Below are 27,869 nucleotides of genomic sequence, written 5' to 3'. Positions count from 1 at the left end.
ATATAATCCCGATCAGAAAATACCAATAACCATTTTTATGAAGTTGGACAGTTGACAGATAAATTAACAGGCAAGAATAGCCAGGAAAATGCCAGAAGTGAGTATCTATAATGGGAGACTACCCAGATCAGACATTAAGACACACTATAAAGCCTCTATAATTAAAACTCTGAGGTTCTGGTATATGACTAAATAGACAAGTGGAACACAACAGAAAGTCCAGAAACAGATCCCAAGTACATACAGCATTTGAGTATATGACAAAGGTAGTATTTCAAACCACTGGGGCAAAGGCAGACTTTTAAATGCCTGGTGCTAGGACAAGTGGTTAGTCATCTGGAAAAAATACAATTAGATCTACACTTCATACCATAAAAGAGAATATCTCCAAGTGGACCAGGGATCTACATATAAAAAAAGAAACCACATAAATGTACCAAAAGAAAACATGGGTAAATTTACGTTTAACAGGGATATAGGGAGAGGCTTTCCAAATGACTCAGAATCCAGATGCAAAAGACTGATGAATTTACTACATTTAAAAAATTTTACATGGCAAAAAAAACACACTATAAATTAGCTTCATAAACAAAGTCAAAAGACAACTGACAAACTAGGAGAAACTGTTTGCATCATATATCACATAGAGGCTAATATCACTAAAAGATAAAAGAATTCCTAATACCTAAGAGAAACAAAGACCAAAAAACCTGAAAGAGTGGGCAAACATGTTTGTTTTTTTTTTAAATGGACCTTCAACATATAAATAAAAGGTTCAGGATGGATAAACAACAAGGTCCTATTGTACAGCACAGGGAACTATATTCAATATCCTCTGATAAACCATAATGGCAAAGAACATGAAAAAGAATATATATGTATAACTGAGTCACGTTGCTGTACAGCAGAAATTAAACACAACATTGTAAATCAACTATACTTCAGTAAAAATTTTAAAAAATTAATAAAAGGTCCAACCTTCCTCATGGTAAGAGAAATGCAAGTTACAACTATACTGGGATATCATTTCTCACCTATCAGTGGGCAAAACTTACCAAGCATGACAACACACTCTGTTGGCAAGGCTGTGGAAAAGCAGGCATTTTTATGCACTGCTGGTGGAAATGTAAATTGGCACAATCCTTGTAGAGGGGAGTTTGGCAATAGCTAACAAATCTATGTATACACTTACCTTTTGAACCAATAACTACACTTCAGGAACTTACTCTGAAGGAACACCTCCAAGAATACAAAAACACATATGCATTAAGTTATCTATTGCAGCACTGTTTGTAACCGTAGAATACCAGAAGCAATCTATATATCCAGATATAAATGAGTGGTTAAACCACAGTACATTCATACTATGGAGTTCTCTGTGGCTATAAAAAGAATAAGGACTATCTCTATGAACTGATGTGGAATGATTTCCAGGATACGTTGTTAAGTGGGAGAAAAAACAAAGTAGGAAAGAATATCAATAGTATATTAGGGTTTTTTTTATAAGAAGGGGAAATAAAATCTAAATATATCATTTGTATAAAAAAGGAAGTAGAAAAGATAAAACAAAGACTAATACAACTGGTTAGCTACAGGGGTGGGTGGAGATGGGGTGGAAAGGACAGAAAATATGGAGTGAAGTAGGAAGGACTGTCACTCATCTAAGTATATCTTTTCGTACAGTTCTAACTTTTGAGAACCATGTAACACATTCTCAACAAAAGAAAAAGAAAACTAACTAGAGAAAAAGCCTACAATGGAATATGAACAGAAGTCAATGAACCAAACCGTACTTCAAATGGATAATAACATAACCACACTGGAGGGCAGGAGGTGGTAGGGGAAATCTAGCCCAGGCAATACTGAACACAGTATTTAGATGAAAGGTCCTCAGGTTAAGACTAAGCAAGTATGGATTCTAAGTAGCAGGCTTCTTTGATTTAGAAGCATGGATTAGTAATTCTGAAACTATTTTCTGTGTATTATAGCACTAAACAAATAAGTTAACTAAGTACATATACTGTAGACAACAGGAGCTAGATACCTCACTGTCAGAGAAGTGATTACCAGTATGAAAAGGGAAGGAACAGAATGAACCTGGTGAAGCTGGATTAGGATTAAAGGTATCAGTGTGAACTCATGTTTTTTAATAAATATAGGTAGATAAATATAAAAAGATATAATGTGCGTACCTGTATATACATAAGTACATATATACATCTACTAAATCTATCTGCTAATAGGGCATGGCAGCCAACTGGCCTGAAGTTACAGACTAGATATTGATTTCTAATACCATTTTCCACTAAAAAGAAACAGGATTCCTTGAAGAAATGGATGATTTCAGGGTTGAGACAGGACACGTACAAGACAAATCTAGAATATCCTGTGCCAGAGCAGAAGCAAGTACTTAAAAAATGATGAGGACTTCACAAAAGGAGACAGGAGCTAGTCTGAAGAGGCTCTCAATGGAAATTTGGGACAATTTGAGAATCAAAACAAATGATAGTAAAGGATGATAAACAACAGACTAACACAAGAATCCATGAGTCCACACTGGTACAAACAAATAAATAGGAGAGAAGGAAAAGCTCATTTTTTCAGTAGGGAAGAAAAACCTAATCAACATAAAAGGAATGATGACATAAGAAAACCACCGTTGACAATTATCATAATAACAACTGATTCAGAAAAGAATCATTAATGGATGCCAAAACTAGTGGGTGCAAGTTTAGTAACTAACAGAGTATTTACATCATTTCAAAGAGTCTCCCCACGATATGCATATTGATTGTGAAGGGAAATATAGCTACAGTGTAGAAATCTGGGAGGTATCACTTTCACCAATAGATCAAAGTTAACATCACCAGTAATAAGATAAATCAAAATTGTGAGCCTCCTGATCGGAAGTACTGAGAACAACACATCTGTGGCATTCCTGCAAAAGTCTGTAACCTGAATCTAATCATGAGGAAACATCAGACAATCCAAATTAAGAAATATCCTACAAAATAACTGGCCTATCTATTTCAAAAATGTCAACGTAACAAAACACAAGGAGTGACCAAGGAACTGTCCACTCCTTTCATCTCCAAAGTAATGGAGACTAAGAAGATATGACAACTGAATGCGATACAGAATCTGAGAATTTCTTTTGCTATAAAGGACATTATTTGTACAACTGGAGAAATTTGAGCAGCTCCTGTAGCTCAGCCCTACATCAATGTTAATTTCCTTAATTGTGATAACTGTTTTGTGGTCATGTAAAGAGAATGTCCTAGTTTTTAGGAAATAAACACAATATACAGGGGTAAAGGAACATCACGCTTGAAAGTACTCTCAGTTTAGAAAAAGAGTGTATGCTTGTGGGGGAAAGGGATAAGGCAAATGTGATAAAATGGTAACATTTGGAAAATCTGGGTGAAATGTTTATGGAAATTATCCCATTTTTGCAACTTCTCTATTAAGTCTAAAATTATGTCAAAACAGGCAGTTCCCTGGTGGCCTAGTGGTCAGGATTCTGGGCTTTTACTGTCATGGCCCGGGTTCAATCTCTGGTCGGGGAACTGAGATCCCACAGGCCGTCACGTGGCCAAAAAAAAAAAAAAATTACGTCAAAATAAATAGCTAAAAGGAAAAAGTTAATGTTTATTAAAAAGTTGCTATTTTCAACAGTTTGCAGTAAGGAGACCATGTAGTAAAAGATTAAGGAGTAATAGCTGTTATCTATTACTCTATAGCCTAGTGGTTGAGATTGTGGACTTTGCTATTAGCTAGACCTTAGTTCAAGTCCCAATTCTGCTTATATGACTTTGGGCAAGTTGCTTACCTTCTCTGATCTTCTATTTATCTGTTTTATGGGAATAATGTACAGGATTCTTGTAGGATTCAATGGTATCAAGTGTGTTAAGGGCTTACAGTAAAAGACACTAATTCTGGAGCCAGACTGCTTAGGTTTGAATCCCACTTAGCAATTTGCTAGCTATGTGACCTTGGGGAAGTTATTCAACCTCTCTGTGCCTCAGTTCTCTCATTAGTAATAAATGGGGGTGATAAAAGTATCTATCTCGAGGGTTCTTGTGAGGACTAAATAGGTTAATTGATAAAAGTGATTTGAATAGTACCTGGCACATAGCAAGCACTGCATGCATGGTAGTTATTTTCACTATTAGCCTGAGCCTCTACAGAATAGGAATTCAAAAAATATTAGCAATCATTATCATCATTAAATACCTAATATTATCATCACTATAGCTTTTTTAAGAGGTTTGATGGTAAAGAGAAAGAAAATTTATTTTTTCTCTTAAACTAGGAAGACCTAAGCATATTAGAGAGAAAGGGGACAAACAATACAGAAAGAAACTTTTCTGAAAACACAAGAGACATGGAATCATTTACCAGATGAAGCCCTGAGGACCTCAGTTTCCCTCTTTGTAAATGTCACCTCAAGATTTAAGAGACAACTTTAAAAGGTACTTTGATGAAGGTATAAGACAGAATGTACATCTTTAAATATAACTTTGAACACACAGACACATTTACATTTCTTCTACAGAATGCATTTTCCTTTAATAGCTATTAGGTTTTAAAATATTTAGCTTCTCTTTTAGAGATCCATCCACAATATCCCTCATCCCAAAAAAAGTTCATTTAAAATGGAAATTCTAAGCAAAATCTAGGAAGAAAATATATACAATAGAGTGGGAAAAGGTTACACATAAGCAAAGATTTTTCTTTTTAATATGGTTTTAAATTTCATTTTTGGACTAGTTATCAACAATATCCATTGGGGAAATGATGCTAGTAGATGTCTATGGACCAATATGAAAAGACGTCTAGATATTAAAAGAGAAAAAAACAAGTTGCAAAATAGTTTGGAGATATATATTTATATATGTACAGAAAAAGTTAAGATTAATAATGAATGATTTTACTTTAATTTTTATCTTTACAGAGCAACCACTATATCTCAGACACCAGGGATTAAAGAATAATCAAAATGGAAAAGTAAAATTCAAGGCACAATGGAATTTTCTCATTCCAATACAATCTGCCTAAAAAAGGGACAGACCTAGAGAGCCAATCTTAACTCTATCATTAAACACATCCTGTTTGTCAGTGAAATGAGTACGACTACACTAATTTCACAAAGATTTCTGGACAGTCTAGCTATTTAGGAAGTTGTTATATAAAATCATAATAAACTCATATATTTAAATAATATTACACATTATCGCCCATTCCAAAAAAATAGAAAATAACTGTCCAAAAGTGCTTTATCAGTTAAAAAACATTCTAATGAATTTATGATTTAAAAAGTGATTCCTTGAGAAACCATTCTTCCTTTCATTTTCTTTTCTTGATTATTCCATAATACCATCTCTCAGGGGGAGAAAAGTCCCTAAAATTAACACCTATAGAGAAAAAAACCAAAAATCTAAGCTTTATACCAAAATAGGAAACATTTTTATAGGAAAATGGAGCTCATTTGAACCTGCTTCTGTTCAGAAGGGACCCTGAGAAAAGACAATATAGGAAAGAGGATTCTCCTTTTTTTTTTTTTTTTTTTTTTTTTGCGGTACACGGGCCTCTCCCGTTGCGGAGCACAGGCTCTGGATGCGCAGGCTCAGCGGCCATGGCTCACGGGCCCAGCCGCTCCGTGGCATGTGGGATCTTCCCGGACCGGGGCACGAACCCGTGTCTCCTGCATCGGCAGGCGGACTCTCAATCACTGCGCCACCAGAGAAGCCCAATCACTGGAATCTTGATACCCACATGTATTTGTTGTTTCTATTCTGTAATTCCTGGCATATCTACTTTAACCAGAACAGTTATTCTTGAATGACCTTTATTTCTCTGCGATGTCAGGAAAGTTACTTTTCTACTACCAACCACAAACTGCTCCCCAAATGGAGGACCAGAGGATATATGGTAGGTGGTGATGGGGGAGGGGGAGGAGCAGAACTAAAGCCCAACAGGAACCATCATCACTCAGTCCCCTTGACCTTTCTACAGCTTTCCATTCACCTGTATGAAGAGAGAATAAGGAAAAACAAAACCAATGGAAATAAGGGAGAGCTGAGTAGTGGACACCTACTATACCCCAAGCACTGCAAAATATTATTTCATTTAATCTTCCTACAGTACTGATGATGACTTTGTAGTCTGGGCTGATGACCTGTAGAAAGAATTCTCAGCAAGTAAGTCCTGGAGCTGTGATGAGAACCCAGTGAGTGATTTAAAACCTGTGCTCAATTTTTTTTCCCATGTCACTCTTCCTGCCTAGCAACATGACACTACTTATTGTCCAAATACATAATCCTATGGTTTTCCTTTTTAACAAAAAGCACTTTCAATATGGAAATTTTCAAAACTACATCAAAGTAGAGAGATGTACTCCCATGTGCCCATGGCTCAGCTTCACCCATGTGCCATTCTGGTTTCACCTGTCCTCTTCCTACCATTTTTTCTCTGAAATATTTAAAAACAAATCAGAGACGTTTTGTTTGAACTTCAAAATGTCTCTAACAAATCAGATACTGAATACACAAATATAACATTACCACAGAATTTGAGATTCTGCTTTTCTCAAAAATGTCCTCTCTCAGTCAGTTAGTTTGAATCAAGACCTAAACAAGGTCACAAGGTCCACACACTACTTTTGGAAGATGTACCTCTAAATGAATGACAGTTCCCTCGACCTCCTCCCCTTTACATATAAGTGGCATTTTTTAAAAAAGGAGTCTTTATGGTTGATAAAGTGTGTTTCTCTAGCTCCTTTATTTCATGTAAACTGCTAGAGGCCTGATCAGATTGTGGTTCATTTTTTTTTCATTATTGTTTCAAGACTGCTGAGGTGGTACCATTTACTCCCTACTGCATCTCCTCAGGAGGCACTTAATATGCAACTGTCTTCTATCAGTATTACAGTAATAGTGTTTTCTAGATCCTCAGGTGATTCGAGTTTCTAAAAGCTTATCCAACACCATATATTCGTGGCAATATGCACGTGGTGATCAAGCACCCAGGTTAATCAAGAGTTGATTGGGAGACAACAGAGGTTATCAATCAGCAGCCAGGGAAGCAGGCCAGGAATTGTTCCTCTCATAGATAAGAGGCCAAAAAGTGGAGAAGAGATGAAGGGTTTGACTAGAGACGGAGAGGAGGCCGGAAGATGAACACGATGCTTACAGAACAAGATAGTGGGCTCCAATTATAGTTCTGAAAGACATTTTACACACCTGTATCAATAAGTCTTTTCAAATAAACTCACAGAGAATTTTAGAGTTCTTTATGTTATAATGTGATTTCACCAAGACAGCCTTACAAATTTTGCTATGTTTCCTGCTTCAGAGAAAGGTGCTGATCTCTAAGCCAAAGGTTCTCAACTTGACCTCAAAGTATATTCTCCTGGGAAGCTTTAAAAATACTGAGGTGTGGGTCCCACCGAATCAATTCTGATTCAACTGCTCTAGAATGGGGACAGGTATATAGTATTATTTAAAAGTCTTCCCAAGTGACTCTAATATGCAGCCATAATTGAGAACCAGCTGCTCTTAGCTAAGAATAAAGACAACAGCAGCTAATATTTACTAAGCATATATTATATGTCAGGTACAGTTCTAGGCACTTTACATGTACTAGTTCATGCCCTATTTTACAAGTGAGGAAACAGAGGTCAGGTAACTTGCCCGAGGTCACACAGCAAGCTAATAGCAGAAGTATTTAATATCAGGAAGTTTGGATCCAAAACCCATGCTCTTAATTACCGTGATATACTGACTCCTAAGCATGAATTATACTTACATTCTTTAACTGCAAGTAAAATGATCAAAGAAAAACAAAACGAACAAAAAAAGATAATTAACTTCCTCCTCCTCAGAAGCAGTACAGTGGCATCTTGTTGCAAATGTACCAACACAGGCTTATTAGAAAAGTGAATAAACAGATAAGAATCTTCTCTTCCCAAAAGAAGATTCAAATTTGAGATTTCCACACATTTCAATAATTTCCCACATATCCTATATAGCATAGTTATTCAATGTTAAGTATCAAACACTGCTTCAGTTTTAAAACTTGGGGCGATGATGTATTGAAAATTTCCTACCTATTTCGGTTCTGCTAACTCCAATTCCATTATAAATTCTCAAGTAATTAAAGTGACAAGACTCAGAATCTTCAATGTCAAAGTCACCAAATTTGATGCGCACTCGCTCTCCCATCTTTACACGGATCTCCCATTCGCAAACAGTGCTGTTAGGATAGGTCTGTGGGTAGTTTATTGACGTCAGGGTTCCACTTTCAGGGCCTAGTACAGTATGTCCACATCCATCACCTTAAAAAAAAAAAGTTAAAAGGACAATAAATTATTCTTTACATCTTTAACTTACACTACAAATAATCAGGATTTTTTGTGAAGATTTTAAAATATGTATGACATCAGATATTTTGTACCACCAATACCTTCCTTACACAAGATAAAACAGATAACATAGTTCTTAGTAGGTCTACTCACAGGAGCCAGGAGAAGCCAGGTTAGGTCAAAATAATCAATGATTACCGTTATAATTTATGAGTTCAAAGAACTTTCCAATCAAAATAAATAGAAGTAAACATAACTTAGCAATAATTATATATATATGTCATAATAAATCCAGTCTTTAAAAGAGTATCAATTCATAGTAATTGCTCAAAATAAATGTCAACTATAAAAATAAATGTATATGATCAGCTTCATCTATTTAGTTACAAATAGCACAAACCCCTTCAAAAATCCCTGTGAGAAGTCAAATGATTTCTAAAAACACTTAAACTATACTAAAGATTATGCAGATTTCTGACCATATTACACGATGCAAGGTATTCCTTCTTGAAGGCATTAAAGCAATATTTCATAGTTTAATTTTATGTTCTACTGAAATTTGACTTTTCAGTAGTCCCTCCCCAAAAGCCTCATTTTCCCCTATAGAATGACGACAAAAAACCAGTTTATTAGACTTATTAAAGATTAGTAAAATGACCTTCATATCTTGGTAGCAGCATTATTTGCTCCAGAAATTTCTTCAGCAACTGAATATGGAAACAGTTAACACATTGTTTGTAAAAATCAAATATCTGCATTCTTCCCTTTATCACAAAATTTGTTATTTTACTGAGCGCCTGGAAGGAGGCGTTAATACTGATTAACAAGTTTTAGCTGCTGCTCCAATTGCACCGCTTAGCATTCCTAACGATGGGATTCAAATGAATGTCTTTTTAATAGGAAAATGAATACATCCTTTCAAAATAACAGTATTTTCTCTTTCAAAAGAGCTATTTACAATCACCTTTTGGGAGAGTTCAGAACTTAAAACAAAGAAAACTATATTAGAAGTGACACTTCTGAGTTTTAACCTCAATATGGATACAGATGGGTGTAACAGAATTTTATATTGATTTTTTATTTTTAAGAACAATGTAGTGCTGATATCATTTACTAGAACAGATGAACGCTTTAAAAGCCTATGAATAAGAATATAGTATCTACAAGTAGTAGTTGCAAAATAAATGTTTATTAATTGAATGAATAAGGAAACTGTACATTAACCTATGAAAAAGTTATCTCAAACTAGTCTCAAAACTAGCTTTAAGGAAGGAACAACAACTCTGTACCTAGATTCTGATGACAATACTTCATACCTTTTGCTGATAAAGAAATTTTATTGCCAAATCCACACTAGTACTGTTACTTAGTCTGCTTTCACAGGTCAACCAGCAATCTGGATTCTTAAACAAATCTCTCTCACATAAAGCTTAGCTTTTAACCAACATTAAACTTCAGTTATCTTCTACACTTGCCTTCACTCCACACACAAGAACTAGGCATAGCAGTTCAATAACATCATAATACATAAAGGCACCATTAAATAAACCTGTGAGTTTTTGAGTGACACAGCCACTGATCTTTTGCAAATATAAAACTTAGAATGTTATACAACTCAGAGGAGAAGAAAAATAACCACAAATCTCCCCGGAAATTACCATGAAAATACCTTGAATATCTCTATTGGATATTATCTAAATTAAAAACATAAGGATGTAAAAACCTCCCTTGTGAAAATAAATGAATTGTAATATAAAAAACTTTTGAATAATCATTAACATTTTTCCTTAGAGAAAAAGACAACCATCCTAAGACAGATCTTCTAAAAATATGAAACTAGTCAAAAATGTTCTGTTACTACTGAAAAGATGAAAACGAGCTTTCTGGAATTGTTTCAATCTTTAAAAAGTAGCCCTGAATAAATGAAGTAACTAAACTATAAATGTATTTTCTTTAGTAAGTATGAAACTAAGGCAGCTTCTTAAGTGATTAGAAGTGTTGATGGATTTCAGAAAGCCAAGAATTTTGCTATTAACAGCTGAAGTCAGGACTTAGCAATGGCAGATTGTCACATTTAATGTATTCCCCACAGGCTATTATTTAACTTAAAGTTGTCATGTTAAAATGAATTTTACAAAAAGACTACAAGCAGAGAGTTAGGAGCAATTCTTAAATATCTTTATGCTCATATTTATGTTTGATTCTCAATAAATGCACAAAATGTTTTCTGCCATTTCCTCCATACAGCATAGTTCCTACAAAAGTTAACAAAATAAATACTAACTGATGAAAAACAGGACTTCTGCATGCATGGTGATGAAGAAAACAATTAAAATGGAGCTGTCTTTTTTCAGCATCTTGTGTAGGGGGAGGGCATGAACAGTCCACAAGTAACGTGCCAAGAATGTTCTAAAATATGTGATGGAGTTCAGAGCTTCCTCCTCTCGCAAACAAGACGATACGCACCAGAAACTAAAGTTAAAAGAAAGTCTCAAATCTACTGCAATGCACAAATTTGAATGTTCCATATTTCCAAGACTATTTGATAAGTGTAACCTGACTAGATAAATAGCTTAGCTGGCCTGGCCAAATACCTACTGCTATGAAGTATATGTTTCGAATATTACAGTTGGAAAGGGACACTAGGCCAGCAGTTTTCAAATGTTTTTCTCTGTTATTCCAAAGTAAGAAATGCATTTTACACCTTGACTCAATAGTGTCTAAAATATATCTTCCTGACCCACTAAAGGGTCCCCACCTGTGCAATGAACAACACTGTACTAGGCATCCAAAGGTGACAATGTTGAATTCTCAAATCAGAAAAAGACCTTGTCCTCACTTTTACCCCCAAATTAGAACATGTGCTTCCAGTTTATTTTTACAGTTCTTAAAAGCGAAGCCTATTCTACACCAAAATACTTAAAATAGGACAAAATATTTTAAAGTAACACTAAAATCTAGAAAATATTATCAACAAATCACCTAATACACTGAGAGCAGGGGTTCTCAAATGTGGGTGGAGGACACTGGAACAATTCTGGGGTTGGGGGGTACCACAGGCATCTAGTGGGTAGAGGCCAGGAATGCTGCTAAAGTATCTTACAATGCACACGACAGCTCCCCAGAGTAAAGGGTGATGGATCCTAAAAGTCAAATAGTGTGGAGGTTGAGACGGGCTGACGTAGAGCAAAGGCTAGGACATCTCCAACAGAAGATCTGGGTTAGTTCTTTTTCCTTTGGCTGAAAGGGTAATGCTGTTCTACTTGCTGAGGGTACAACCCAGGGAACAGTTTTCCCCACAAGTTCAAAGAAGTAAACAGAATGCTTTATTTTTCTTTAAGTTAAAGAAAAAAAAAGGTCCTTCTTATTAGTCTACAGCCCTCAAGTATTTTTCTTGGTCAGGGGCCCTCATTTAACATTGGGGTTTGAAAAAGGATGGTAATAGGGTCAGGAAGTAAGAGACTCCAGATTTTCTGCTAAGCTTTGTAACTGGAAAGAATAATAATCTGTGACCAGGCTAATACCACCTACTATTACTCATTTTTACAAGGCAGAATTGACAAAGAGAGTGTAACCACTACTGGAAAAATAATTTTCAAAATGGGTATTGTAGGACCAATCCATACACTCACTCTCAGCAACAACACCACATCGACAACTCTTTCTCCTTCTCCAACTCCATCATCACCACCATCACTGTCAGCTTCTTCCTCTCCTCCCGCCCCACCCCCACAGGTGGTCTCCACCAGACTATAACTGACCATAAGGGGTAGAAGCCTGTAAATGTAATTTTTGAATTTTAATTTTATTTCAGTGGAGAAAAAACACTGGAATTTGATCTCACTGTCCCGTTGTTTGGCTGCAGATTTATCTAGGGGATTACTCATAGAACATGTGTTCGCTTCCTCTGAAGACTGTCAGGTCAGATGTGTTAAGCCAGATACAAATTTTGATACTGTTCCAGGAAAATAGCTGAGTAATTTTTTTAAACTACTTTACCCTAGAGAAAACACAAGGAACATTAATTTAAATAATAATGAATTAATATAACAAAGAACACATGCTTATTTTAGGCTGCTTTCTAAACTTCAATGGTTAATGTTTTTTGGATAAATATGTGCTCATGATGCTGATTTTATGCGACTCTCCAGCTAACCCCATATTTTAGTCACATTGCTATTAAAAATCATATAAGTTATCTTATTTAATTTTATTAACATGAACACTGTATGACTTCTAAAAATACTTTCTTTAACAAGAAGACAAAAGCAGGAAGCTTGCACAAATATTCCAAAAATGTAGAGCAATGTAACTTTCATTACAATTCTTAGAAACTAGGAGGATGGGGAGGGTGGGAGGGAGGGAGACACAGGAGGGAAGGGATGTGGGAACAGATGTATATGTATGACTGATTCACTTTGTTATAAAGCAGAAACTAATAAAAAAAATAATAAAAAAAAACTAGGAAAGGTTTATACTTTTCCAATAAGCTTTCAAGGATTTTCGTCACTGCGAACAGGTGAGTTTGACTATATACTTCCTCTAAATAAGTGTCATTCTGTCACATCTTGTAACACATCTGTGAGATCTTATAATAAACTGAAAAAAAAGGCATTTAGAGAGTAGAAAAGTATTCAAAAGAATAACTTGCAAGCGTTAACAAGGATATCCTATTTCATTTGACTACAATGAAGATTTTTAATCTATTATTTAGCACTGCGAATTTTTAAACTAAAAAGTACTATACCAGTCCTGTTACTTTAAGATTTTAAAGTTGCATCACAACAATCTCGAAAAGATAATTCAAGGTCCTATTTTAATTTACTCATTTTTTTTTAATACTGCCCAAGATGGATATACACTGAGAGCCTAAAGAGGGTTACTGTGGCAATTTAAAGGAAAAGAAACAGCTCTCAGCTCAAGCTTTTTTAAGCCCACACTCATCTCTGCATGTGTGATAATTTACAAAACTGAACCACATGAAGGAATGTGAGATGTATAAATCCTCTTCAATCCCCACCAAGCACACACTCTATGTAGTACATAATGGTTAAGCAAATTGGTTCTGGAGTCACGTGATGAATTTAAATGCCCTACCTACCACTCACTGTGACCTTGAGAAGGTTGTTTACTGATGCTAAAGCTGAGTTTTGTAAAATGGGTATACTAACATCTCAAACCACAGAGGGTAAGAATTTAAAGAGATACTGTAAGAAAACACCTACTATCGAGGGCCTAACCCATACTAATGTGCTCAATAAACGTTTGAGGGTAATTATGGTCAGGGTAATTATGGTCATAAAAGACCAGAAAGGCTTTTGCTCATCACATGTAGGTCCGGTGCGTTTGGCCACAACCTAGCTAAGGTATCAGAACAATGGCTCATTACTTTAGAAGATTTATATCAGCTTTAAAGCTTCAAGTACAGTGTCCTGTGAAAAGTGTAAATCATGAGAAAGTAATTCTCACTAATCTTCTCCCCAATGACCTCTACTTCACTTCAGTAACTCATGAAACCACAACCTAGACTGTTTTTGCCATTATCGGAGATTACTCCCACCTGTGAAATCTCAACAACTTTAATATCTCACTCTTTCGGTCAGTCTCCTGACCCCTGTGCTCTCTTACACCCACTGCACACTTTCTGTGAACTTCTCTCTTTCCTCCCCATCTACTATCTTGCCCTAGCCTCATTTCTTTCCCTACCCAGCCTAGACCTCATGTCCAGTGTGTGAACTACACTCTTCCTGGTACCTTCACTTTCTTGCCACTATGTCCTTCTTGAGGATCTGCCCGGCAAGCCCTCCACCCTGGATCATATGATCTCTCTTTGCCCAGGAGCTAAGCACTACTGGGAAAAAAAATCACACAATCCAGGGAATAGCTGTCATTAGAGTAATAGGTTCTGATCTCAGATGGGCACTGAAAGCCACTCGCTCTTACTCAGTGGTTCTCAAAATCTAGTCAACATTAGAACCACCTAAGGGCTATTTAACGTAAAGGTTCTCAGGCTCCATCTCTGTCTCCATAGATTCTAATAAATATGTCAGAAACATGACCTGAAACTTGGAAATAGGTTAAAAAAATAAAGGTGAGCAGCAGATCCTTTAAATGTCATAGAGGCCAAAAGCTGCCCAAGGATTATAGGGCAAAATACTTAATTGGATTTGTTGTTTATCATTGATTAAAGGTCCCAGTCTTGGCTACCCATAAACTTGTAGACTATTGTCTTGTAGAGATGCATATAATTTCTGTATAGTTGAAAAAAATAACCCCACATGTTAGAGTTTATGGCCCTATTGGCCATTAAACAGTTTTAGCCATTCAATCTAGCAATCACAGCCTAAAGCTACCTATCTAAACACCTAGTTTTTCACATATTCTTTGGACATGTTTCAACTTCTTACTGGTTCCTTCATTAATTAATGAGTTGAATAAAATCTTTGACATGTGTTAATTTTATATTTGCATGACAGGTATAATTTTGCCTTTTTTGCAAATTATACACTGAAAAGTAGCTCTGCAGTGGAGCCTAGGAAGGATCCGCACTTTAACAAATTTCAAAACACTAAGAGCAACAACAACCCAAAAAAAAAACACACAAAAAAATCTTTCTCCAGCCAGTGTTCCCCAACATCTACCACTTTCTTCCTCACTTTTTTCTTCTTTTACAGAGAGATTTTTTTCAGTTCTCTACATTCGATGTCTTACTTCTTTGCTTCCCGTTCTAGGCTCAAAATACTGCAGTTCAGCTTCCAAACGGTTGTGGTTGGATTGTACTCTCCCCCCGCCCATCTCCATCCCAACAACCAAATTATATGTTCCTAATTGCTGGTACCTGTGAATGTAACCTTATTTGGAAAACAGGGTCTTAGCAGATGTGATCAATTTAAAATGAGGCCATACCGGATTAGGACAGACCCTAATCCAATGTCTGGTGTCCTTATAAAAAGAGGAAAATCTAGACACGGATACAGACACAGGGAAAATACCACATAACTACAGACGCAGAGACTGGAATGATGCAAAGGGATTCCAAAGACTGCAACTGCCAGAAGCTAGGAGGGGCTAAGGAAGGACCCTGGTCTAGAGCCTTCAGAGAGAGCGCATTGCCCCGCCAATAACCTACTTTCAGAAATTTAGCCTGCAGAACTATAAGACAATACATTTCTGTTGTCTGAAGCCATCTAAATTTGTGGCAATCTGTTACGGCGGCCCCAGGAAAGGCAGACCTACCTCTCCAATGTATTCTTCACTAAAGCGGTCTGTTTCTGAGCTGCCAAAAGTCAATACTTTCCCATCTTTATCATTTGTGACCTTTCTACATCATGTGGCATCGCTGTCCCTTCCTTCCCTCCTTATCTTTCCTCCCTCCTTTTTAAAACTCTCCTTCCCCATCTTAGTTCTTCTTTTGACTCTAATTGCAACTTCTCCAGCACCTTAGCTGACGTATCTTCCAACTACTGATTGCTGATGCTGCTGTTCTCCAGAGCTCCTTCCCCACCCTCTGTGCTGCCGGGGCCATCTCCCTACCCTACAACCTCAGCTACCACCGAAAGGGAGAATCCTCCGTAGTCTCCAGCCTTTCCCCTAACCTTCAAACCTGTCTACTTCTGTACTGAGCTCCTCTGCTCAGAAATTCCACAGCACTTCAAACTCAACGTGTCCCAAGCACTCAGGGAACATCCTCCATGTGCCAAGCATTGAACCAGGTGCTAGGAACAAGAGAAATGACAGACAAGGCCCCTGTCCTTACAGAGTTTACAGAATAGTACGACAGACGTAGTAAATAATTTCAGGGACGATGAGTGTTGCAGGGAAGTAATGGATATGACAGGGTGTGTGTGTGTGTGTGCATGCGCGTACGTGCATGCGTGTGCATGTGTGTGTGTGTGTGTGTGTGTAGGATAAATAACAGTTAACTAGGCAGGAATACTGGTGGAAGAGGGAGGTGGAAAGCAGGGAGAAGAGGATTCCAGAAAGAAAAAAACCCAGCATTTTTAAATGACCTTTGCTCCCTCAAATTTAACTGGTCATTAAGTTTTATACTTTGTTTCCTTAATATCTCTAAATTTCGTCCCTCTTAAGGAGTGCAGGCCCTTGTAATAGTTCTCTGACAGGTTTCCCCACTTCCTTTCTTTGCTCTAATCCACTGCCCACACTCCTGCCAGTTTCTTAGACACCAATTGGGTCACGTAGGTCCCTTATTTAAAAATCCTTCAACTGTTCTTCACCGGTGATACAATAAAACCTCAAACTCTTCAGCAAGGATACAAAGTCCATAATAATCTGCTGCCGGACTCCCCTTCCCGTCTCATCTCTGTGGACTCTTCCCACAACCTCTCTGCTCCAGCTCTGGAACTGGGGGTGACTCCCTCTATGCTCCATGCTCTCTCTCCTCCGCCGCTGCACGTGCGACTCTGCTCTGCCAAGAATAAGGTTCTTCCTCCTCATATCCACCTGGCAAATACCTCCTCAACGTTGTCTCTTTTGGGAAACCTTTCTGAAAGCCCTGGTCTTTCTCTCCCTTTCCATCATCAAAGTCTCTTTACTGTACTGAATATGCTTAATTATGCATACTTATGTCGGTTTGCCACACCAGCTGTAAAGCTCTGTCACAGACAGGCAATGCATTCTGTTTGCCTTGGTAGCCATAGACATAGAAATAGGGCATACCAGCCTCTTAACACATGCTGCTGAATTTAGAAAATAATAAACCCAAACAAGCCAGTGGTAGGCACTTGGTAGGTAAGTGATAACAGTAGAAAAGTACATAGGCTTGGGAATCAGACAGACTTTCCGATTTAAATTCTAGCTATGCCAACTTTTGAGATGATCCTGGCACTTAACCTCTATATCCTCAACTATACATGGGAATAATACCACCCATCTCCCAAGGTAATTGTGAGGGTTTGGTAATAACTTATCTAAAAAGCACTGGATTCTATAAGTGTGAACACTCTCTTTGAAGATGATGCCTCTATGTATCTACTACCCCCCTTTCCTTCTGGGAACTACTCTGCAGTTTGCAACAGTTTTCATATGACCTCATGGCCCCTGGTTAGTTGACTGGTTCAAGGGTGGGTACTGACTCACACTGGGCCAACGTGAGGCCAACTTACCCTGCCCTCTCATTTCTGGACCTTGTATGTTAGGGAAACCCCAGAATCTCTCCAGTGTTGAAGCTACAAGCCTTGAGGATTGCCAGCAGCCATGATTTGTTCCATGCAGAGAAAGCGAGACTGTAACAAGACAGAATTAAGCTGAGTCCTTGGTGTCTGAGGTCCCGCTGCAGCCCTGCTTTTCCTTGGGCTTAGGTTGGCTCAGTTCTTAGGAAGATTCCACAAGTTACCTCAGAATGGTCCCAATACTTTTCCCTTCTACTTTAAGCAGATTTAATTTTCTGTTCCCTATAACCTCACTAACCAAAACACTCTTCCTCCACCCATGCAACAGAATGTCTGTCTCATATCCAGACCTATAAAGTTAGCATCTAGGACAAAAAGAGTAACCAGAAACAGGGCAGGCCAAGAAGAAAGGGATAAACCATGAACCTGAAAACGATCTGAGAGTGGAGAGCAAAGAAAGCTAAAATCTATCAACAGGTAGGAAGTTGGAGAGAGAAAGGAGAGGTCAAAAGGGAGGGGACAAAACCAGTATTACGGTCTGGGTGGGTTGGAGGCCAGGTAAGGACGTATGTGAACAATCACGCCCTGCTGTCACACTCCTCCACTGCGCGGTCTGACCCCTCTCACTAAGCTGGGGTGAACTTTCCTACACAGTAAGTGGGAAGGGGAGAAGGGGCAGAAGGATGGAGAAGCACTGGATCTCAGTGGAAAGCAAACACGTGAACACGGAAATGTTAACTGTAGACTAGGGAAAGAGAAACAAAAGTTTCATTCACACGTTGTTTCACTCATTGAACCAAAATTTATCAACTACCCAACAGATTTGATCGCAGCCCTCATACATTCTAGAGAGGTGAGTTATACATCTCAAAACATTGAGAGTGACATGCCTAGTATTTAAATCCAAGTATGTCTGACTCCAATATCTCCATACTTTCAAAGTCCACCCACGTAAAAAGTAGTGAAGACAAAGAAAACTCTCAGGTTTAAAAGAAAAAAAATCTCACAGTTTAACTGACAGTTTCATAAGAGCAGAAGCTAGACTGCAAGGGAATCGTCATTTAACAAATATCTTTTGTGTGCCAGACACTAAGAAAATGTACAGCACAGATGCAGTCTACTTGTCAGAAAGTTGGTCACTGAAAAAAGCAGAGATATAAGGTACCTGGAAAGCAACCAGTTGACAGATATATATACAAGCCAGTGGCATCCTGAGCATGTTTCCAGGTACAAGGTAAGAAGCACCACAGAAGTTTAAATTATACTAAAACACAACTTATATTCCCTGATGAAGCAGTGTTTTGGATAAGGTGTAAGAGATGATTTCAGGAAGAAGAAAAGGCAAGGCAGGAGTCAAAGTTTTACTGTGCAGGGATGAGGAGTGGGACAGTCATGATGCTGCAGCTGAGCAGAAATCCCCATGTGAGGTTTGATTAGTCATCCTCAGTGAGACAGATCTAGTCACAAAGCCACATGCCCTTCTCCTGCAACCTTGAGCTGTCCAGAACCAGAGAAAGAGGACAGTGGGGACCGGCACGTGGGCCAGGTTTGGGATCTGTCAAGGACAAGGGGAAAAGCATCAATGAGATGACTGACCTGGGCTGAGACAAGTGAACCTAGAGATGGACTGGGTAGAAGCAGAGGTACCTAAGGATGATGTCATTGCTAACATCACAGGTACAAACTCTTCAGTCTGCCCCACAAGGAAAGTTCTCCACAATCTTGTACCCAGTGACCTTTTCAGCCTGCTTCTCATTACTTTCCTGACACGAAATTATTGTAGCTACCTGAGTGTTATCCAGGAATTTCAGCTGGCAAAGAAAAAGGAGGCAGGCAACTACTAGAACCAAAACTAGGGGGACTTTTATAAGGCTGGAGGTGGCTATTCAAGTCAGAATCTGAAAGAGAGGGCAAAGGAGTGCACCCCACTTGCTGACACTGATTTAGGCTAGCACAGCCCTTAAAGACCACCTACTTGACAGGGGAGCACAGCAGTGTTTTCTAAGTAGAAACCATGGCTCTGTTCAGAGTCCCAGTTGAAGGAGGACTCCTCTCATTACAAAAGCAAAGGGGTCTAGCTCCTGGGAAGAGGGAGGCTGGGAAAACACTGGGCAGAATGTTAGGCCCTGTGCAAGTAGGTTAAGGTTCAAGAAAGGGTTCTATTTTCATGGAACTGAGAAGCCCAGGCTCTGACGGCTAACTGACGGAATCAGACAAAGGACAACAGTGTGAAGGGCATGCAGGTGCCCAGAGACTAACACCAAATAACGTGCTTGGGGCGGCAGATTCACTGCAGAAATGAGTCTAAATTCTTTTTTTTTTTTTTTTTTTGCACCGCCGAATAGCTTGTGAGGTGTTAGTTCCCGACCAGGGACTGAACCCGGGCCCTCAGTAGTGAAAGTGCCAGGTTCTAACCACTGGACCATCAGGGATTTCCCCTAAATTCATATTTTTGAATGATGGACATCATGATAAGTATTAGAAATAAGAAAATGAATAAAACTCTCTGCCAGAAACAAATATTTAATATACATTGTGATTAATGACTGAACAGAAAAAACAGGAAATTACTATTGGAGATGAGTGTGTGTGGTGACAGAGAACTCTTCCCAGAGGGCATGATACCCAAGAAGGGTTTTGAAGGATGATAAGGAGGTTACCAAGCACACAAGGAAAGGGGCTCTTTCTCTTCAAGTGGAGAAAATGACACATGTAAAGAGATCAGTATCAGGAACAAGGCAAAACAGGATGAAACTATATATTAGAGGAATAAAAATCTCAGTCTTATACCTGAACTGTATACAAAGGGTGAGTGATGCTGGCATGCGATTAAGTCAGAGAGAAAGGGAGGGGCCAGACTCTGGAAAAATTACATATATAATATGCAAAGGAGTTTGGATTGTATCTTATAAAGGGTCTGCTGGCCACACTATGGAAGTATTAACATAGCTCCAAGAGGGCAGTACCCCAGTGCACAGAACCATGGCCCTCAGAAAGCAACCATATTTGCCCAAATATGGGGCAAGCGTGCAGGGTATGGGGCTCAAGGAGGAAGCAATGGGCCAGGACCAGGGGCTGAGGCATGCTACTCATTGCAGCAAGGATGGCTTTGACACTCACATGCTTTCCTGACTCCCTGCTGCTCTGATGCTGTGATCTTAACTCCTGAAATGTCTGCCATCCCTGTGAACTAGAAACCTACCAATCCTAAAAGCTTACCTGCTTAAAATCATTTTATCAGCAAGGTTTTTCCTACTTCCCAGGCATTGTGAGCTCTCCCTCCCTTACAAACTCACTGTGCAACTTCCCTTGGTTATTTATCCATATACTCCAACTTGAAGATAATTATTTCCCCAACTAGCCTGTAGGATCTCTGAAGACAATAACAATATTTTACTCTATCATAACTGTCTCAGGACTCTATTGACCTATGTGCACACATCCCTGGGAGCTTATAGTTGGTACTCTTCCATGCTGAGAGTTTTTAATGAGAGAATGATAAAGAGTATCAGCATTTTCTCTCTTATCCCAAGCAATTAAATTTGCACACTTAAACTGCAAACTCACATGCACTGTACTCCACAAAAGAAAGGAACTCCTGGCCTACTCTCCTTAGAAAGCAGTTAGGGAGCTTGCATCTTGTGGTCTTCCCCATGATTCAAACAGCTAACCAAAGTTCTTCTTTCAACTACATATCCTTTAGAGTCCAGGTGGATCTAGTAGGTGATGTTCTGGCAACCTTTTCAGATCACCCCATTACACCATCTGCTTCAGTGGACACTGGCATTCATTAAATTCTAGTTTATTTGAATATCTGTATTTTTTGTCCCCATGAGAGTATACTGATTTAATCCACATAAGGACCTGGAAAATTAGCATTATGTGTTTCTAAACTAATACTTTGAACTGACATACCTTCTCAAAGATCCTATCCTGAATGAAGAATTTAATCAAATAAAGAAAATAATGTAATAGCAGTTCTAAACAATATAATAATTACTTCACAAATAATGAATGTCCTGTGAAAAATTTTTAGATTTTGAAATTTTTGTCTTGCTGTATTTTCAAAGTATGCTTCTGTGTGCTAAATCAGCCTACAAATTAATTTTAACATGATATGTCTACAGAACTTAACACCACACTATTAAAATTACAGCCACATAAGATTATGTAGGTATGTAAATATGGACTAGAAAGGAAGATAAAAATTATAAATGGATAGATAAGGGGGTAGGACTGTGGATAATTATTAGTTAAGTTTTTGGTTTTGAGTAATTGTTATATAATTGTTATCTGTACAATATTTTTAAAATAAATAAAGTGCTAAGGCCATAAGGTTGTTATAAAGTAAACTGAATCCATGAGCAACACAAGAAAAACTGCCAAGCTGTCTCACTTCATATTTCAACAATCACATTTAGCAAATATCACTATTTACATTTAGCAAATATCACTATCTCTACAAAGCTTTTCCTGATCCTTATAATTTTATGTCATCATTCCACATCCTTCCAAGTAGTCAAGAAGTGGAAGTGGAAACTATTTGAATGCATTCAATTAATACCCAGTATTACCACCTGAGCTTTCACACCCCAGGTTCATTTTGTAAAGTATAGTCCTAAATTTAAAATCTAACTCTATGTAAATCTAGCCTTTCCTCATCATACTATCTGATTCTTTCTTTTTGGAAATTAATTAATTCATTTGTGTTTTAATTCTAGTACTGGTACTTTAACTCATACCCATTTCACTATTCTAAGTTTTTTTTTTTTTAATGTTGGTCTTCTAGAATGAAGCTTAGATGTTCAAATAGAACTATTAACTATTTCCAGAGGGAAATAAAGTTTTCTCTCTGCTGATAACATTGGGAAATCTACCTAAAAATCATTAACATGTAATTTTACAATTAATTTTTCATTTACAAGTTTTTAAAATGTGGATTTAAAATCTGATCATTAACACATATGGAATACATGCTATATTTCTAACTTTCACTATGTAAAATTAATCAGAAATATAGCAGAAAAAGGATGCTCTGATTTTTGCCTCTGAACAGTAAGTACATATAAGTGCCCTAATGTTTTATCAGACCGAAAAAAAGATAACGGAAAATTCTAAATTAACAATGTCAATATTACTAATAATCACAAATGTTCTTTGCAGAGGGACATGTTCTTCATTTCTGACAATTCACAAATAGTGTTCAAAAACTATTTCCCCACATCACAAGCAAATAAAGGCACTACTTGACAGACTGTATACTTTTTTCACACATTAGTTCAAATATCATTGTGAAACTGAATGATTCTTTTTAAGAAAGAAACTGATTTGTTTGATAGATAAATTAGCCAACAAAAATCACTACCTTCACAAACATTTCATGTTAATAGGCATAAAGTCAGTCTCAATGGATTTTTTAAATTAATCCCTCTGATATTTTACCACATTCAAATAATACTCTAACCCAGAAGGTAGGCAAACCCTCCATGACACAAATGAGGAAGCTGAACTCCTAAGACGAGGTGACACAAATTCCTACAGTCATAATGTAAACCAGAGACTTAAATTCATTCACAGTAGACCCCCAACTTCTTATTAAGTTAATTTATTACGGTAACAAATAGGCAATCAGCATAAGTTCCACAAATTTAAGTTTTTTAGAAAGACATACATTCTACCGGAAAAAATGCTTTCGATAAAAAAGAAAAAGACTTTGAAGGTAAATTTAATATCAAACTTAGAACTCAAAATACACAAATATAAGCCATGCCTAAAACACCATCATAGTTAAACAGATGTGAATAAACAGAATTTATACATATATTAATGAAATAAGGTTGGTTAAAATACATCTCTGTTGTGAAAGGTTGACAAGTTTTCAGACCAATGATAAATTTTATTCTGGGCCAAATAAAAAGAAAAAAAACACTTGGTCAGCAGAAAATCTGCTGAGGAATAGCTATGTATGTATGGCATTAATTGGAATGAGAGTAGTATCTTCTGTTACTTCAAAATGATGTGTGGAAGATTAAAAAAAAATCCTGAAGCACAGTTCCACCACAGCATACACATTCAATGCATTTCTACCTAGGCTGGCTAAGGGAAAAAAGAAATCTATATATCACAAAACATTCTTTCACAGCTTATTTTTTATTGTGACTATATGTAAATTGCAGAACATTTAGAAAAGCATAAAAAATGATCTACTATCAAAAGACAACTGTTATCTTTTTTTAAAATTATTTCCTTCCAGACTTCTTACCAAGACTTCTTATAAAGGAGAGTAAAAACTCCAGCTTGTAACTTAACATTACAATATTGTAGACATTCCCATTATTAAAAATTCTATAGGCTTTTTAAAGCACTGCTTCTCATTTTGAAATTAGACTTCTTTTTAGGTTATGTGAAGAATCCCAGTGGACCCTAAAGCACATCTGTTAGACCAGTAACACTGACTGCAGTTCCACCACAGACCGCATCACGGTTCTTTGGGTAAGAAATATAATTTTAAAAAATTAGGGAATTCAAATCCCATACAATTCCTGAGTTTTCAGGCAATGTATACCTAAATGGCCCTTACTTTATCAATTTAGTAAGCTCAAGATTAACAATGATAGGGTCTTCCTCGGTGGTGTAGTGGTTAAGAATTCGCCTGCCAATGCAGGGGACACGGGTTCAAGCCCTGGTCCGGGAAGATCTGACATGCCCCGGAGCAACTAAGCCCGTGCACCACAACTACTGAGCCTGCACTGAAGAGCCCACGAGCCACAACTACTGAGCCTACGTGTCACAACTACTGAAGCCCGCGCACCTAGAGCCCGTGCTCCACAACAAGAAAAGCCACCGCAATGAGAAGCCTGCGTACCGCAACGAAGAGTAGTCTCCGCTCGCCGCAACTAGAGAAAGCCCGCGCGCAGCAACGAAGACCCAACGCAGCCAAAAATTTTTTAAAAATAAAAAAAAGATTAACAATGATAATCAGTTATAGCTATTTGTACTTTACCCTTTTCAAAACTCCTGTGTACTAGCATTTCATTTTCATCAAGCTAGGAAATAGGTATGTATTCTCTTATCACTGATGTTGAAAACTGAGGTACAAAGAAATTAAATGATTTTTAAAAATTTACCCAATAAACAGGAAGACTAGAAATCAGGTCTTTTAAATTACCAGCATCATTTCTATTTGTGTTCATCTACATTGATGTTTATATAACATGACACTGTGAAAGAGAACCATGTTAAAACGCTTTGGTAAAAACTGAAATTAAACTTAAAAAAATAAGGTAATGTTGCATGTTTAATTAGACCAGGTTTAAGAAATTCTAAAAGCAAGGCAATTATCTCATTTGGAGGGGAGACGTATAACTGGTTCTATACTGTTCAAAGATTTTTTTTTAAACCTGATATAAACACTTTCAGATCTTGAAATAAGCAAAATGGTCAGAATATTCTGGTTATGTAGTTAGAGTTCTGTATCAAGGTACCTTATTTTTCGTGTGTCTTAGTTTCCTTATATTTGAAATGGAATAACAATACTTATCTCAGATGGCTGTGGTGAGGATTAAGTGAGTTAATAGACATAAATCACTTAGGGCTGTGTCTGCCACAAAGTAAGACCCAATCAACCAGTGTTAGCCATATATAAGCCTGTTTTGCTTTTTCTTTCTACTAGGAGAAAAACAGAAGCACAGGTTCTAAAACTTAAATGGAGGAAAGGATTTCACACTAATTTATTAAGTGCTGATGTTCAAGAATTCGTTTAAGGAGATGATCTAACTGAAACCTGAATGCTGCCTAGATCTGAAAGAGGTCAGTTTACCAAATACATTTTTCCCATTTACATTTTATTTCCACATGCCTGTCAAAGTTTCAGCATCTTCACAATGACAGGCTTATGGCCATGATTCCATACTTTACTGAAAACCATATGAGAGCACCATTAAGCTGGACTTAAATGTGGAGATCAACCAAAACCCCAAACCCAAAAACCAAAACCCTTCCCAGCGATAAGTAACAATCCAATCCTTATCCCTCTCACTGCAATAAAATGTAGTGAAATGCAATGGAAAAACGTGTTCAATAATTGATGCCAAACTGTTTCAAAAATTGCTTTTCGCTGCTGACAAAAGTACTTAAAAAGGGGAGGAAACCAGCCTGGCATTCTCCTTCTATTATGATTATTCAGTAAAGTTTTTTTGCAAGGATTGTTGACGGAAAAAAGTTTTGTCACTTTCTGTAAGGGCTTGCCCTTTTAACACGGAACGCTCCATTTGGGCAAGAGTACGCTGCCTTGGGTCCCAGACCCAGTGTCTGACCCAGGCAATCTAGACCACCATCCTGAATAGGCAGGGATTGCAAAGAGCATGTTCTAAATCCAACACTCAAAGATAACCAGAATAAACTTCATTCGATTTTGAAGCTGAGCACATTGACAAAAGATGATAATTATCACTTGCCTTGACAAAAGACGATAATTATCATCACTTGCCTTCAATGGATTTAAGTGCTATTTAATTACCTTGCATTTCTACTCTATCCATCCATCCATTTAGCTTAACATTAGGGGTCGCATCTCCAAAACTTCTTTTCCTCTCGAAGACTTCCCCCAGTAGAAGAATCCAATACCCAAAAGGAGGCCTTCATAGCAAGGTCTCAATTCCCTCTTCTCAGAAAAATGAATGGGGTTCCCCAAAAGTAAAGCCGCGCCAACTTGGGGGACAACAGACAGCCCATCTCAGCAAATCAACCCAGCGAGTGCGGGGCCAGACGTGGCACCGCACCGAAGCGCACCGCACCTACCCCGCGCGTCTGCAGATTCATTAACGGCCCGGACACCCGGCGCCCAGGAGGCTCCCTCGGCGCCCCCCCGCCCCCCCCCCCCGGGGCTCCGCGCGCCGCGCACTCCTCGGGAACCACTCACCTTGCTGGGCTCCGGCGTCCTCGAGCAGCAGGAGCAAGATAAGTAAGAGGAGGAGGAACAGAGGCATGGGGAAGGAGGAGGGGGAGGAGGAGTTGGAGCGGGGAGGGAGGGGGTAGGAGCGGGAGAGGGGGATCGCGGCCCGGGCGGGGGCGGCGGCCGCGGCCCGGACTAGGAAACGATGAGGGCTGTGCCCGGCTCTCACCACCGCCCGGCTCGCCATCGCGGCGGCCGGCAGTCCGCCTGCATAGTGCGGGCGCCCCGGGGCCGCGGCACCGGGCGAGGAGGCAAAGGCAGCGGCAGGAGAGTGAGAGGCAGCGCGCGCTTCGCCCAGCTCCGGGACCCCCTCCGCCCCTCACTCCGCGAAACCTCCTCCTCCTTCGTCCCTTCCCTCCGCTCCCCGCCCGGAGACCCCAGGCCGGAGCGCAAGGGAGGGGAGGGAAGGAAGTGGGGTGCTCGAGCCGCGGAGGGCAGCTGGGGGACCCGCCTCCCACGCCGCGTTCCTCAACCCGACCCCTGCCCGCCGCGCTCGCCCCGGACTCCGGCTAGCTGGCAGGGCGGTCGTCCGCTCTCTCGCGCTCCCTCTCGCGCGCGCTGGCCACGCCTTCACAGCCCGCCACGGCCAATCCGCGGTCGGCTCTGGTCCGTCTCCCTCTGCGTCACCCAATCAACACGCTCTCTCCTCGGTCGACCCGTTAGCTCCGCGGCCCACTCCTCGAGCTCCACCGCCCCTCATCTCTCTCCTCCAATCCCTGCGGCCTTGGGAAGCGTCCCACCCGCCCCCCCAATCCGGGTTCCGCCCCCAAACTCGGGCCCCCGGCAGCCCTCGCCCGGCCCGCGCTCCTGTTATTGTTGGGAACACAGCCCAAGCTGATCCGGCTGAGGCGGCTGTTTGCTCTGGTCAATGACTTCCGGGACTTCCCCCAGCTCGCTCTTCCCTGCTCCTCGGGCCCAGCTTGCTCATTGCTCCTCCCCCGCCGCACATCAGACCACTGGAAGGGGTGGGAAACCGGGATCCTGGCTGGTTTCAGCTGGGAGCTGAGTCTAAGGGACTTTTTTTTTTTTCAATAGCAGAGCGTGTTTTTTTTTTTTTTTATTAAAACTACAGCCAGTTGTTGCAGCAACTCCAGATAGTGTTCAATTTAAAAAATATATGTATTTCCTGCTTCCTATGCCTTTTACTATATTTACTATGGGGGGGGGGGACAAAAAAGTATATAACAAGATACATGCCCCTAAAGCAATTTAAACCTAACATCCTAACATGCATTGAGCCATTCTACCAAGACTTGTTGAACACCTGCTGTCTACCTGCAAACCCTTTGCTAAGAGTTGTGGGATTTGCAGTCATAATACAGAAGTCTTCCAGGATCTTGTATTGGGACAGAGATGGAAATACATCATGAAAGTCAGAATAAAATAAATACTAATCAGAGTCACAGGTAATCTGATGGAGACTGTA

General features: G+C 39.0%; 1 protein-coding gene across 1 annotated transcript in view; it reads right to left on the bottom strand.

Annotated features, from left to right (window-relative positions):
- DCBLD2 (discoidin, CUB and LCCL domain containing 2) overlaps window positions 1-26,630 on the bottom strand; it is a gene marked incomplete at both ends in the record, with an annotated part of 100,564 nt that extends 73,934 nt beyond the window's left edge. The window contains 2 exons of the mRNA XM_079704863.1: window positions 8,108-8,335; window positions 26,411-26,630. Of these exons, the coding sequence (XP_079560989.1) occupies window positions 8,108-8,335; window positions 26,411-26,630 (448 nt within the window). The remainder of the gene's footprint in view (window positions 1-8,107; window positions 8,336-26,410) is intronic.
- Between the last annotated feature and the right edge of the window lie 1,239 nt (window positions 26,631-27,869).

Source organism: Hyperoodon ampullatus, assembly GCF_949752795.1.
Source record: "Hyperoodon ampullatus genome assembly, chromosome: 5".
NCBI classification, from domain to species: domain Eukaryota; kingdom Metazoa; phylum Chordata; class Mammalia; order Artiodactyla; family Ziphiidae; genus Hyperoodon; species Hyperoodon ampullatus.
The sequence above is the reverse complement of the archived record's forward strand: the minus strand, read 5'-3'. Positions and strand labels throughout refer to the sequence as shown.